This window comes from Coregonus clupeaformis, chromosome 12 (assembly GCF_020615455.1).
Source record: "Coregonus clupeaformis isolate EN_2021a chromosome 12, ASM2061545v1, whole genome shotgun sequence".
Taxonomy (NCBI): domain Eukaryota; kingdom Metazoa; phylum Chordata; class Actinopteri; order Salmoniformes; family Salmonidae; genus Coregonus; species Coregonus clupeaformis.
In genome coordinates, this window is record NC_059203.1 from 43,126,208 (window position 1) to 43,141,947 (window position 15,740).

General features: G+C 43.4%; 1 protein-coding gene across 2 annotated transcripts; it reads left to right on the plus strand.

The window, feature by feature from the left end:
- Window positions 1-75: 75 nt before the first annotated feature.
- LOC121578673 (catechol O-methyltransferase B-like) lies at window positions 76-15,130 on the plus strand. Of its 2 annotated transcripts, none has more exons than XM_041893055.2 (6): window positions 76-103; window positions 2,010-2,181; window positions 8,053-8,170; window positions 13,867-14,060; window positions 14,210-14,341; window positions 14,492-15,130. In XM_041893055.2, exons 2-6 carry the CDS (start codon window positions 2,011-2,013, stop codon window positions 14,672-14,674), a joined length of 798 nt encoding a protein of 265 aa, XP_041748989.2. In that variant the 5' UTR covers window positions 76-103; window position 2,010; the 3' UTR covers window positions 14,675-15,130. The 2 variants fall into 2 exon arrangements, with proteins under 2 accessions (XP_041748989.2, XP_041748988.2); XM_041893054.2 differs by lacking the exon at window positions 76-103 and adding an exon at window positions 465-570.
- The last annotated feature ends 610 nt before the right edge of the window (window positions 15,131-15,740 follow it).

The window sequence follows — 15,740 nt, forward strand, 5'->3', positions numbered from 1 at the left end:
CATGAGACCTCATGGAATGACAGAGAAGGAGTGGCTTCAAAGGGTATTGGTATACTGTTGAGTAGGGTTCAAAACTGCAGCCCGGGCACCCAGTCCATGCAAGGTAAGCCATATCTCCCCTCTTTTCACTGCTTCCTTCTGTGTCATCCCTTGTGATCTAACTTATGTCTGAGTGTGCTTTGAGTATGTGTTGATGACTGAAAGTGGGCTTTCTCTAGTGAGACCTCCACAGCCACATCCCACTGGGCACACAATGGTTGATTCAACGTTTTCACATAATTTAAATGAAATTATGTTGAACGAATGTGGAATAGACATTGAATTGATGTCTGTGCTCAGTGGGTTCACACTAAGGGTTAGCTATAATTCAGCAGAGGAAAGAGAGGGGGAGGGTTGGTAAGTAGGGAGGGGTTAGTCTCATGAAAATGTGCGTGCGCTGGTGTGTGAGACGAACTGTGCTGGAAGGTGTGAAACAGTTTATGGCGAGAGAGGTGGCATCAAGAAGGAGAAGTGTGAGTGAAGAAAAGGAACAATATCTCTACCCTGATTGGAGGCTGACAAGCTTCAGATGTAAGTAAAGCCATGTTATTATGCCATTGACATGTCTTTAATCTATATTTGCACGCTGAAATAGTATGGTAAATAGCTACTACTTTTTGCATGCTTACATTGTTGGTTTCAACTGTGGTTTTATGATAACAGTGCAGTGAGTTGTCTTCTCCCTTTAAAAAGCTTAAGATGTTGCAGAGCATTCTGAAGTTTCTGACTGACTGAATTGTGTAGATTTCAATGGAACTGTTCAGATGCCATAATTACATCAGAGGTGATTGGGCTAAATATGTGTGGCATGTCTTTTATATCATTTGATTCGCATGCCTCTCTTCACCTCATGATGTCCTGGAATTATCTTCAGAGTTGTTTCATTGAGCTCCCTCTCTGTACACCGCAGTTTGTAATCATTTTAGTATAATCTGATTTTAATATTTTGTCTTTATACATTTTCAGTTTAGTCACCAAGCACCTTGAGGGGTGTGTAATGCCCACTGGAATATCCGCTTCATCAAACAATTTACAGTATATTTGCCATCAAATTAAGGCACTCTCTCAAAGCGCCTGACTGAATTTCCAGAAGCTTTTATGTATGTAGCTACAGAACATGTGTAAGAAAGCCAAAGTAAAGATGGTCACAGCCCCAGTGCCATGGGTTTTGTCTCACAGCTTGACCCATTTTGCCCAATGCGAGGCATTACCTCCGTTCAGCCTCTCCTGGTCTTATAGACAAGAGTTGTATTCTCTGAAAGGTTCAAGAGTCCACCCACTCCCCCCCTCCATGCACTCTTTCTGTTTTTCCATAAAACAGAAAATCATTTGTTTTGTAGTGGATTTAGGCTTAGTTCTTATTCCTTTTTACACTTTTCTCAACTCAACCACCATGTTTCAGAGGTGGTTCGGATTTTCAATATGAGCTCTAGGTTGTTGACTGTCTTTTCTTCATGCATAGACACTTGATATATTTGTTGTTACTTTGTCACATTGTCCAGTGTGATTTAGTTAGTATTATTTTGTAACACATCGACACATTAATGTATTTGTTGATAATATTAATATAAAGTGGCAATCATAATCCATTTCCCCTTGATGAGAGACGGTGAGAGTGATGGAGAGTAATGAGTGGATATGACAACAGTGGTTGAATGATAATGAGAGGAGGATATGTTTGAGTGTCATCTGCTGCATAGTAAATACCCATTTCATTAGCCTAGTACAAAGGGAGGAATGAAAGGAGAGATACAAGAGCTGATGGACGTGGGCATTGATTTCCATAAGTATTCATTTCATTATGATCACACAGATTTCTTGTTAATAAGAGGACATACTGTATTACAAAATCTTTTTAAATGGGTACAGTGTTTCTATGGTTACTTATTTGTTTATCCGTCTTCATAACTTAACTAGAAAGTTTATTTTACAGTGAATTAATTTTTATAACCACCATCTCTGTGTCCTAGGATGTTGCTGAGCCTTCTTTCTGGTTTGATCGTGGGAGCAGCTGTCCTCTTTGTTCTTTACCGCTGGGTGATCCCCACAGCTGTGCAGTATCATGGAGGACTGGCACTACTGTGGCATGATGTCATCGTGGAGCGCACACTGGACACCTTGACCCGAACTTCACGTCCTCAAGTGAGCTCTCTAAACAGATTTATAGTTAAGTCTTTGGTGTTCACCATTGTTATTATAGTATGTTGGTATTGTGATTCTTCCAGACCTATCATGAAAGGTATTATGACAGTGTTTCCCTTTGAGCGTTTCAGAGTGAAATGACAGTGTGTGTCATCCCTTTAATGTAATCATATATATATATATATATATATATACTGCTAAAAAAAATAAAGGGAACACTTAAACAACACAATGTAACTCCAAGTCAATCACACTTCTGTGAAATCAAACAGTCCAGTTAGGAAGCAACACTGATTGACAATACATTTCACATGCTGTTGTGCAAGTGGAATAGACAACAGGTGGAAATTATAGGCAATTAGCAAGACACCCCCAATAAAGGAGTGGTTCTGCAGGTGGTGACAACAGACCACTTCTCAGTTCCTATGCTTCCTGGCTGATGTTTTGGTCACTTTTGAATGCTGGCGGTGCTTTCACTCTAGTGGTAGCATGAGACGGAGTCTACAACCCACACAAGTGGCTCAGGTAGTGCAGCTCATCCAGGATGGCACATCAATACGAGCTGTGGCAAGAAGGTTTGCTGTGTCTGTCAGCGTAGTGTCCAGAGCATGGAGGCGCTACCAGGAGACAGGCCAGTACATCAGGAGACGTGGAGGAGGCCGTAGGAGGGCAACAACCCAGCAGCAGGACTGCTACCTCCGCCTTTGTGCAAGGAGGAGCAGGAGGAGCACTGCCAGAGCCCTGCAAAATGACCTCCAGCAGGCCACAAATGTGCATGTGTCTGCTCAAACGGTCAGAAACAGACTCCATGAGGGTGGTATGAGGGCCCGACGTCCACAGGTGGGGGTTGTGCTTACAGCCCAACACCGTGCAGGACGTTTGGCATTTGCCAGAGAACACCAAGATTGGCAAATTCGCCACTGGTGCCCTGTGCTCTTCACACTGAGCACATGTGACAGGCGTGACAGAGTCTGGAGACGCCGTGGAGAACGTTCTGCTGCCTGCAACATCCTCCAGCATGACCGGTTTGGCGGTGGGTCAGTCATGGTGTGGGGTGGCATTTCTTTGGGGGGCCGCACAACCTTCCATGTGCTCGCCAGAGGTAGCCTGACTGCCATTAGGTACCGAGATGAGATCCTCAGACCCCTTGTGAGACCATATTTGGACGAGATGGGTCCCATTATGCCTGGCGAAAACCAAACTCTGCATTCCACAGTAAGAACATCATACCAAAGGTCAAGCATGGTGGTGGTGGTGGTGTGATGGTTTGGGGATGCTTTGCTGCCTCAGGACCTGGACGACTTGCCTTAATAGAAGGAACCATGAATTCTGCTCTATCAGAGAATTCTACAGGAGAATGTCAGACCATCCGTCTGTGAGCTGAAGCTGAAGCGCAGCTGGGTCATGCAGCAAGACAATGATCCAAAACACACAATCAAGTCTACATGAAAATTGCTAAAAAGCAACAAATTGGACATTTTGGAATGGCCTAGTCAGAGTCCAGACCTAATCCCAATTGAGATGTTGTGGCAGGACTTGAAATGAGCAGTTCATGCTTGAAAACCCACACGTCACTGAGTTAAAGCAGTTCTGCATGGAAGAGTGGGTCATAATTCCTCCACAGCGACGTGAGAGACTGATCAACAACTACAGGAAGCATTTGGTTAGTCATTGCAGCTAAAGGTGGCACAACCAGTTATTGAGTGTAAGGGGGCAATTACTTTTTCACACAGGGGAATTGGGTGTTGCATGAATTTGTTTATGAAATAAATAAAATAAATATGTAATTGTTATTTGTTCACTTATTTTCCCTTTATCTAATATTAGGTTTTGGTTGAAGATCTGCTAACATTCAGTATCACAAATATGCAAACATAGAGAATTAGAAAGGGGGCAAATACTTTTTCATAGCACTATATATATATATATATATATATATATATATATATATATACACACACACACACACAGTGAGGGAAAAAAGTATTTGATCCCCTGCTGATTTTGTACGTTTGCCCACTGACAAAGACATGATCAGTCTATAATTTTAATGGTAGGTTTATTTGAACAGTGAGAGACAGAATAACAACAAAAAAATCCAGAAAAACGCATGTCAAAAATGTTATAAATTGATTTGCATTTTAATGAGGGAAATAAGTATTTGACCCCCTCTCAATCAGAAAGATTTCTGGCTCCCAGGTGTCTTCTATACAGGTAACAAACTGAGATTAGGAGCACACTCTTAAAGGGAGTGCTCCTAATCTCAGCTTGTTACCTGTATAAAAAACACCTGTCCACAGAAGCAATCAATCAATCAGATTCCAAACTCTCCACCATGGCCAAGACCAAAGAGCTCTCCAAGGATTGTAGACCTACACAAGGCTGGAATGGGCTACAAGACCATCGCCAAGCAGCTTGGTGAGAAGGTGACAACAGTTGGTGCGATTATTCGCAAATGGAAGAAACACAAAAGAACTGTCAATCTCCCTCGGCCTGGGGCTCCATGCAAGATCTCACCTCGTGGAGTTGCAATGATCATGAGAACGGTGAGGAATCAGCCCAGAACTACACGGGAGGATCTTGTCAATGATCTCAAGGCACCTGGGACTATAGTCACCAAGAAAACAATTGGTAACACACTACGCCGTGAAGGACTGAAATCCTGCAGCGCCCGCAAGGTCCCCTTGCTCAAGAAAGCACATATACAGGGCCGTCTGAAGTTTGCCAATGAACATCTGAATGATTCAGAGGAGAACTGGGTGAAAGTGTTGTGGTCAGATGAGACCAAAATCGAGCTCTTTGGCATAAACTCAACTCGCCGTGTTTGGAGGAGGAGGAATGCTGCCTATGAACCCCAAGAACACCATCCCCACCGTCAAACATGGAGGTGGAAACATTATGCTTTGGGGGTGTTTTTCTGCTAAGGGGACAGGACAACTTCACCGCATCAAAGGGACGATGGACGGGGCCATGTACCGTCAAATCTTGGGTGAGAACCTCCTTCCCTCAGCCAGGGCATTGAAAATGGGTCGTGGATGGGTTTTCCAGCATGACAATGACCCAAAACACACGGCCAAGGCAACAAAGGAGTGGCTCAAGAAGAAGCACATTAAGGTCCTGGAGTGGCCTAGCCAGTCTCCAGACCTTAATCCCATAGAAAATCTGTGGAGGGAGCTGAACGTTTGAGTTGCCAAACGTCAGCCTCGAAACCTTAATGACTTGGAGAAGATCTGCAAAGAGGAGTGGGACAAAACCCTCCTGAGATGTGTGCAAACCTGGTGGCCAACTACAAGAAACGTCTGACCTCTGATTGCCAACAAGGGTTTTGCCACCAAGTACTAAGTCATGTTTTGCAGAGGGGTCAAATACTTATTTCCCTCATTAAAATGCTAATCAATTTATAAAAATTTTGACATGCGTTTTTCTGGATTTTTTTGTTGTTATTCTGTCTCTCACTGTTCAAATAAACCTACCATTAAAATTATAGACTGATCATGTCTTTGTCAGTGTGCAAACGTACAAAATCATCAGAGGATCAAATACTTTTTTCCCTCACTGTATATATATACACTGCTCAAAAAAATAAAGGGAACACTAAAATAACACATCCTAGATCTGAATGAATGAAATAATCTTATTAAATACTTTTTTCTTTACATAGTTGAATGTGCTGACAACAAAATCACACAAAAATTATCAATGGAAATCAAATGTATCAACCCATGGAGGTCTGAATTTGGAGTCACCCTCAAAATTAAAGTGGAAACCACACTACAGGCTGATCCAACTTTGATGTAATGTCCTTAAAACAAGTCAAAATGAGGCTCAGTAGTGTGTGTGGCCTCCACGTGCTTGTATGACCTCCCTACAACGCCTGGGCATGCTCCTGATGAGGTGGCGGATGGTCTCCTGAGGGATCTCCTCCCAGACCTGGACTAAAGCATCCGCCAACTCCTGGACAGTCTGTGGTGCAACGTGGCGTTGGTGGATGGAGCGAGACATGATGTCCCAGATGTGCTCAATTGGATTCAGGTCTGGGGAACGGGCAGGCCAGTCCATAGCATCAATGCCTTCCTCTTGCAGGAACTGCTGACACACACCAGCCACATGAGGTCTAGCATTGTCTTGCATTAGGAGGAACCCAGGGCCAACCGCACAAGCATATGGTCTCACAAGGGGTCTGAGGATCTCATCTCGGTACCTAATGGCAGTCAGGCTACCTCTGGCGAGCACATGGAGGGCTGTGCGGCCCCCCAAAGAAATGCCACCCCACACCATGACTGACCCACCGCCAAACCGGTCATGCTGGAGGATGTTGCAGGCAGCAGAACGTTCTCCACGGGCGTCTCCAGACTCTGTCATGTCTGTCACGTGCTCAGTGTGAACCTGCTTTCATCTGTGAAGAGCACAGGGCGCCAGTGGCGAATTTGCCAATCTTGGTGTTCTCTGGCAAATGCCAAACGTCCTGCACGGTGTTGGGCTGTAAGCACAACCCCCACCTGTGGACGTCGGGCCCTCATACCACCCTCATGGAGTCTGTTTCTGACCGTTTGAGCAGACACATGCACATTTGTGGCCTTCTGGAGGTCATTTTGCAGGGCTCTGGCAGTGCTCCTCCTGCTCCTCCTTGCACAAAGGCGGAGGTAGCAGTCCTGCTGCTGGGTTGTTACCCTCCTACGGCCTCCTCCACGTCTCCTGATGTACTGGCCTGTCTCCTGGTAGCGCCACCATGCTCTGGACACTACGCTGACAGACACAGCAAACCTTCTTGCCACAGCTCGCATTGATGTGCCATCCTGGATGAGCTGCACTACCTGAGCCACTTGTGTGGGTTGTAGACTCCGTCTCATGCTACCACTAGAGTGAAAGCACCGCCAGCATTCAAAAGTGACCAAAACATCAGCCAGGAAGCATAGGAACTGAGAAGTGGTCTGTGGTCACCAACTGCAAGACCAGTCTTTTATTGGGGGTGTCTTGCTAATTGCCTATAATTTCCACCTGTTGTCTATTCCATTTGCACAACAGCATGTGAAATGTATTGTCAATCAGTGTTGCTTCCTAAGTGGACAGTTTGATTTCACAGAAGTGTGATTGACTTGGAGTTACATTGTGTTGTTTAAGTGTTCCCTTTATTTTTTTGAGCAGTGTGTGTGTGTATATATATATATATATATGGTAAAGTGCTGCAAAGAAGGACATAGGAAAATTACAGTTGATCCAGAACAGAGCAGCACGGCTAATATCAAGAACATGCATGTCAATCTCTCCTGGCTCAAAGTAGAGGAGAGATTGACTGCATCACTGCTTGTCTTTGTCGGAAGTATTGACGTGTTGAAAGCACCCAACTGTCTGTTCAAACCGCTAACAAACAGCTCAGACACCCATAAATGCCCCATAAGACATGCCACCAGGGGTCTCTTCACAGTCCGTAAGTCCAGAACAGAGGCTGTGAAGCACACAGTACTACATAGAGCCATGACTACATGGCACTCTCTTCCACATCAGGTTACTGAAGCTAGCAGTAAAATCAGATTTTTTAAAAACAATAAAACAACGCGGACTGTGAAGAGATGCGCACGCACCCATTGCCAAGCATGCATGCACACACCCACACATTGTATTTGTGATATTGTGTTGTTGTAATATTGTACATTTTACATTGTACATTTGTTATGGTGGAGCAGTGTAAATGTGTATAGTGTACAATGTATTGTGTGATGTGTTGTTTTATTCCTGTTTGGACGCCAGGAAGAGTAGCAGCTGCCTTGGCAGCAGCTAATGGGGATCCTAATAAAATAGTAAATACTAAACTTAATGTAGGCCTCATCGTAGGTACAATACCATCTGTAATTTCTCCTCTGAAATATCTAGCGTCTTCTGAAGGCAGTGCAGAGGAAAGCCACTGTAGGAGACCCCCAGAGTGTGATCACAGCCATTGACCACTTCTGCAGACATCGAGAATGGGCCATGAATGTGGGGGATGAGAAAGGTACTCTACATGTGCTTTGAATGGGTTATTAATAATGGTAATACAGTGAGGGAAAAAAGTATTTGATCCCCTGCTGATTTTGTACGTTTGCCCACTGACAAAGAAATGATCAGTCTATAATTTTAATGGTAGGTTTATTTGAACAGTGAGAGACAGAATAACAACAACAAAAATCCAGAAAAACGCATGTCAAAAATGTTATAAATTGATTTGCATTTTAATGAGGGAAATAAGTATTTGACCCCTCTGCAGAACATGACTTAGTACTTGGTGGCAAAACCCTTGTTGGCAATCACAGAGGTCAGACGTTTCTTGTAGTTGGCCACCAGGTTTGCACACATCTCAGGAGGGATTTTGTCCCACTCCTCTTTGCAGATCTTCTCCAAGTCATTAAGGTTTCGAGGCTGACGTTTGGCAACTCGAACCTTCAGCTCCCTCCACATATTTTCTATGGGATTAAGGTCTGGAGACTGGCTAGGCCACTCCAGGACCTTAATGTGCTTCTTCTTGAGCCACTCCTTTGTTGCCATGGCTGTGTGTTTTGGGTCATTGTCATGCTGGAAAACCCATCCACGACCCATTTTCAATGCCCTGGCTGAGGGAAGGAGGTTCTCACCCAAGATTTGATGGTACGTGGCCCCGTCCATCGTCCCTTTGATGCGGTGAAGTTGACATGTCCCCTTAGCAGAAAAACACCCCCAAAGCATAATGTTTCCACCTCCATGTTTGACGGTGGGGATGGTGTTCTTGGGGTCATAGGCAGCATTTCTCCTCCTCCAAACACGGCGAGTTGAGTTGATGCCAAAGAGCTCGATTTTGGTCTCATCTGACCACAACACTTTCACCCAGTTCTCCTCTGAATCATTCAGATGTTCATTGGGAAACTTCAGACGGGCATGTATATGTGCTTTCTTGAGCAGGGGGACCTTGCGGGCGCTGCAGGATTTCAGTCCTTCACGGCGTAGTGTGTTACCAATTGTTTTCTTGGTGACTATGGTCCCAGCTGCCTTGAGATCATTGACAAGATCCTCCTGTGTAGTTCTGGGCTGATTCCTCACCGTTCTCATGATCATTGCAACTCCACGAGGTGAGATCTTGCATGGAGCCCCAGGCCGAGGGAGACTGACAGTTATTTTGTGTTTCTTCCATTTGCGAATAATCGCACCAACTGTTGTCACCTTCTCACCAAGCTGCTTGGCGATGGTCTTGTAGCCCAATCCAGCCTTGTGTAGGTCTACAATCTTGTCCCTGACATCCTTGGGGAGAACAAGTATTTGATACACTGCCGATTTTGCAGGTTTTCCTACTTACAAAGCATGTAGAGGTCTGTAATTTTTTATCATAGATACACTTCAACTGTGAGAGACGGAATCTAAAACAAAAATCCAGAAAATCACATTGTATGATTTTTAAGTAATTAATTTGCATTTTATTGCATGACATAAGTATTTGATCACCTACCAACCAGTAAGAATTCCGGCTCTCACAGACCTATTCGTTTTTCTTTAAGAGGCCCTCCTGTTCTCTACTCATTACCTGTATTAACTGCACCTGTTTGAACTCGTTACCTGTATAAAAGACACCTGTCCACACACTCAATCAAACAGACTCCAACCTCTCCACAATGGCCAAGACCAGAGAGCTATGTAAGGACATCAGGGGATAAAATTGTAGACCTACACAAGGCTGGGATGGGCTACAGGACAATAGGCAAGCAGCTTGGTGAGAAGGCAACAACTGTTGGCGCAATTATTAGAAAATGGAAGAAGTTCAAGATTACGGTCAATCACCCTCGGTCTGGGGCTCCATGCAAGATCTCACTTCGTGGGGCATCAATTATCATGAGGAAGGTGAGGGATCAGCCCAGAACTACACGGCAGGACCTGGTCAATGACCTGAAGAGAGCTGGGACCACAGTCTCAAAGAAAACCATTAGTAACACACTACGCCATCATGGATTAAAATCCTGCAACGCAAGCAAGTCCCCCTGCTCAAGCCAGCGCATGTCCAGGCCCATCTGAAGTTTGCCAATGACCATCTGGATGATCCAGAGGAGGAATGGGAGAAGGTCATGTGGTCTGATGAGACAAAAATAGAGCTTTTTGGTCTAAACTCCACTCGCCGTGTTTGGAGGAAGAAGAAGGATGAGTACAACCCCAAGAACACCATCCCAACCGTGAAGCATGGAGGTGGAAACATTCTTTGGGGATGCTTTTCTGCAAAGGGGACAGGACGACTGCACCGTATTGAGGGGAGGATGGATGGGGCCATGTATCGCGAGATCTTGGCCAACAACCTCCTTCCCTCAGTAAGAGCATTGAAGATGGGTCGTGGCTGGGTCTTCCAGCATGACAACGACCCAAAACACTCAGCCAGGGCAACTAAGGAGTGGCTCCGTAAGAAGCATCTCAAGGTCCTGGAGTGGCCTAGCCAGTCTCCAGACCTGAACCCAATAGAAAATCTTTGGAGGGAGCTGAAAGTCCGTATTGCCCAGCGACAGCCCCGAAACCTGAAGGATCTGGAGAAGGTCTGTATGGAGGAGTGGGCCAAAATCCCTGCTGCAGTGTGTGCAAACCTGGTCAAGACCTACAGGAAACTTATGATCTCTGTAATTGCAAACAAAGGTTTCTGTACCAAATATTAAGTTCTGCTTTTCTGATGTATCAAATACTTATGTCATGCAATAAAATGCAAATGAATTACTTAAAAATCATACAATGTGATTTTCTGGATTTTTGTTTTAGATTCCGTCTCTCACAGTTGAAGTGCACCTATGATAAAAATGACAGACCTCTACATGCTTTGTAAGTAGGAAAACCTACAAAATCGGCAGTGTATCAAATACTTGTTCTCCCCACTATACAGCTGCGGAAAAAATTAAGAGACCACTGCAAAATTATCAGTTTCTCTGGTTTTACTATTTTATAGGTATGTGTTTGGGTAAAAATTACATTTTGGTTTTATTCTATAATCTACTGACAACATTTCTCCCAAATTCCAAATAAAAATATTGTCATTTAGAGCATTTATTTACAGAAAATGACAACTGGTCAAAATAACAAAAAATATGCAGTGTTGTCAAAAAATAAGTTCATGTTCATTTTTAAACACACAATAGTAATGTTTTAACTTAGGAAGAGTTCAGAAATCAATATTTGGTGGAATAACCCTGATTTTTAATCACAGCTTTCATGCGTCTTGGCATGCTCTCCACCAGTCTTTCACATTGATGTTGGGTGACTTTATGCTACTCCTGGCGCAAATATTCAAGCAGCTCGGCTTTGTTTGATGGCTTGTGACCATCCATCTTCCTCTTGATCACATTCCAGAAGTTTTCAATGGGGTTCAGGTCTGGAGATTGGGCTGGCCATGACAGGGTCTTGATCTGGTGGTCCTCCATCCACACCTTGATTGACCTGGCTGTGTGGCATGGCGCATTGTCCTGCTGGAAAAACCAATCCTCAGAGTTGGGGAACAATGTCAGAGCAAAAGGAAGCACGTTTTCTTCCAGGACAACCTTGTACGTGGCTTGATTCATGCGTCCTTCACAAAGACAAATCTGCCCGATTCCAGCCTTGCTGAAGCACCCCCAGATCATCACCGATCCTCCACCAAATTTCACAGTGGGTGTGTGACACTGTGGCTTGTAGGCCTCTCCAGGTCTCTGTCTAACCATTAGACGACCAGGTGTTTGGCAAAGCTGAAAATTGGACTCATCAGAGAAGATGACCTTACTCCAGTCCTCTACGATCCTTATGGTCGTTTGCAAACCTCAGCCTGGCTCTTCTTTGCTTCTCTTTGATGAAGGGCTTTTTTCTAGCTTTGCACGACTTCAGCCCTGCCCCTAGGAGCCTGTTTCGAACCGTCCTCGCCATGTACTTCACTCCAGCTGCCGTTTGCCATTCTTTTTGTTGGTCACTTGATGTCATCCTACGGTTGTTGAGTGACATTCGAATGAGTTGGCGGTCATCCCGATCAGTAGAGAGTCGTTTTCGCCCTTTGCCGGTCTGTAGCTTTGTTGTCCCCTATGTCTGCTGCTTGACCTTGTTCTTATGAACTGCCGTCTTTGAAATTATAAGGATGGAAGTAACCTGACGCTCACTTTATCCCTCTGCCAGTAAAGCCAGAATTTACCCCTTCTTTTCCTCACTCAAAACATTCCTTTTCAACTCTTTTGGCATGGTCAATAGTTATTTTTGAGGTACTATTAGCACTGTTTTTGCCATCCAGCCGGTCCTATTGCAAGAGGATAGTGATGACCACAGCAGTGGTTTTTATACTTTTCCTCGTTAAATAAGATTTGGTTCATGTGATCACCTAATCAGTACCTAATTCAGTAGACTGAGGTGTGCCTGTGTTGGAATTCAACAGACACTGGAATGGAATGGCTGTCATACATGTAGAGATGCTGATTTAAGAAAAATTTGCAGTGGTCTCTTAATTTCTTCCACAGCTGTGTATATATAATCACTACCAGTCAAAAGTTTGGACACCTACTCCTTCAAGGGTAGTTATTTATTTTTACAATTTTTTACATTGTAGAATAATAGTGAAGACATCAAAATTATGAAATAACATATGGAATAATGTAGTAACCAAAAAAGTGTTAAACAAATCAAAATATATTTTATATTTGAGATTATTCAAATAGCCACCTTTGCCTTGATGACAGCTTTGCACACTCTTGGCATTCTCTCAACCAGCTTCATGATTACTTTAAGACATGAAGGTCAGTCAATACGGAACATTTCAAGAACTTTTAAAGTTTATTCAAGTGCAGGCGCAAAAACCATCAAGCACTATGATGAAACTGTATTCACTGACCTTCATGTCTTTGCTTATTTGAGCTGTTCTTGCCATAATATGGACTTGGTCTTTTACCAGATAGGGCTATCTTCTGTATACCCCCTACCTTGTCACAACACAACTGATTGGCTCAAACACATTAAGAAGGAAAGAAATTCCACAAATTAACTTTTAAGAAGGCACACCTGTTAGTTGAAAGGCATTCCAGGTGACTACCTCATGAAGCTGGTTGAGAGAATGCCAAGAGTGTGCAAAGCTGTCATCAAGGCAAAGGGTGGCTATTTTGGTTACTACATGGGCTCCCGAGTGGCGCAGTGGTCTAAGGCACTGCATCTCAGTGATTGAGGCGTCATTACAGACCCCCTGGTTCAATTCCAGGCTGTATCACAACCGGCCGTGATTGGGAGTCCCATAGGGCGGCGCACAATTTGGCCCAGCGTCGTCCGGGTCTGGCTGGTGTAGGCCGTCATTGTAAATAAGAATTAGTTCGTAACTGACTTGCCTAGTTAAATAAAGGTAAAATAAATACAAATACAAATGTGTTATTTCATAGTTTTGATGTCTTCACTATTATTCTACAATGTAAAAATAAAGAAAAACCCTTGAATGGGTAGGTGTGTCCAAACTTTTGACTGGTAGTGTATATACATTAACACACACACACACACACACACAGTATATTGTAAGTATTTTGTATGTTTATTGGATAGATAGAGGTAAAAGGTAGGGGAGAGTGCTGAAAGAGCAGTAAAATTGAATTAACCCATGTTGCAGCAGTATATACAGGATGTGTTCTTAGATCTCTATACCCCCCCAGGCCACATGTCTGCCTGGTCTTGACCATGTCCACATCTTTGTGCATGTGTCTATGTACTCTGTGTTCATTACAGGCTCCATTCTGGACTCGGTGGTCAATGAAGTGAGTCCAGTCACTGTCTTGGAGTTAGGCACTTATTGTGGCTACTCAACAGTGCGCATAGCCCGCCTATTACTCCCTGGCGCCTGTGTCATTACCTTGGAGTTCAACCCAGATTATGCTGCCATTGCTAGTCAAGTCATCAAATTGTCAGGACTGGAAGATAAGGTAAAAAAAGATTGGTATGGATTAACATAATTACATTTGATGATGAAAGTGATGTACATTCATGTAAATATGGGTGGGTAGTAGATGTTAAAAGATACAGGTCAGTTGTAACTTAGAAGCTTAGATGAGATCTCTTTACTGTTGTCCAGGTGCAGCTAGTGGAGGGAGCCTCAGGAGACTGGATCCCTCGGATGAAGGAGCATTTCGGGGTCCATGCATTTGACTTAGTTTTTCTGGACCACTGGAAAGAGCGCTACCTTCCTGACACAAAACTGCTGGAGGTAAGTAAGATGACTAATTTGACCGTCCTGTGATTATAGGGAATCATTGATAGTCCTACACCGATATGATCAATCAAAACACAAAACATGTCATTCTCTCTTTCTCCCATTCCCCCAACTCTATCTCTTCCTATTTTCCTCTCTCTCTAGGAGTGTGGTCTCATACAGAAAGGCACAGTGCTGCTGGCAGACAATGTCATCTGTCCAGGAACCCCTGACTATCTGGAGTACGTCCGCAACAGCCCTCGCTACAACAGCCAGTACTACAGATCCCACCTGGAGTACACCAAAGCAGAGGATGGCTTGGAGAAGTCTGTGTTCTTAGGGTACTAGCCAAACATTGAGCCTCTTGCTTTAAAACATTAACTCTCTTGATAATATTTTTTGTTAGTTTCAATTTAAAGCGCTGCCTTATATCTCAGTTATGACATACTGTAACTTACTGTGGTAAGCATTTCTTTCCCTGTAGAATTTATCTAGAGTAAACTAATATCTTTGAAAAAGTATTTGTGTGTTTTGACATTGTCACAATGCTATCTAGCTATGCAAATTGTTAAAATGTTAGGTCTTAACAGTTATATTTAGTGCTGTCAGTTTTACCGCTGCAGAATTATGGTAGTGATGTATTTTTCAAACATGGATCTAATTCACTAGGTGGCAGTAGTGTGCCTTTTTAGAGATTCAAATCAAACAACTGAAAAGCAGCATGTGAAGTGGTCCCATCATTTTACATTTTACATTTTAGTCATTTAGCAGACGCTCTTATCCAGAGCGACTTACAGGAGCAATTAGGGTTAAGTGCCTTGCTCAAGGGCACATCGACAGATTTTTCATCTAGTCGGCTCGGGGATTAGAACCAGCGACCTTTCGGTTACTGGCACTACGCTCTTAACCACTAAGCTACCTGCCGCCCCATCATAACTTCATAGCATGTATAGCCTTCTTTCTGGTTTAGGCAGACATAAAACGGACTAAAATCTTACACCATATCTAGCAACTATAAATAATGATTTATGTTTTGTCATGAATCTGTATCAGGTCTACATTTCGTTATTAAAGATTCTGTGAGAAAGGTCTATGTTGCATCAAAATCTTTGATTTGATCAAATCCAATGGGTATCAAACAGATCACAAAAATTTAAATTTAAGCAAGGAATTAACAGTACTGATTAATGTGACTGATCCTGGAGATGCTATAGAAAATGATTGCATCTATACAGCAGAGAAACAGATGGATCTTTATAATTTGCATGTGATTGTGAATCACTATTGTTTTAGTTGAAAATGTTCCTGTTTTAGTTGGTAGAACATGATATTCTACAGGTGTGAATGAGAATGTATTCTCAAATCACTGCCTTTCTAATCTCCCCTGCAAAGTGACGGAGTGCCATCATAAAAG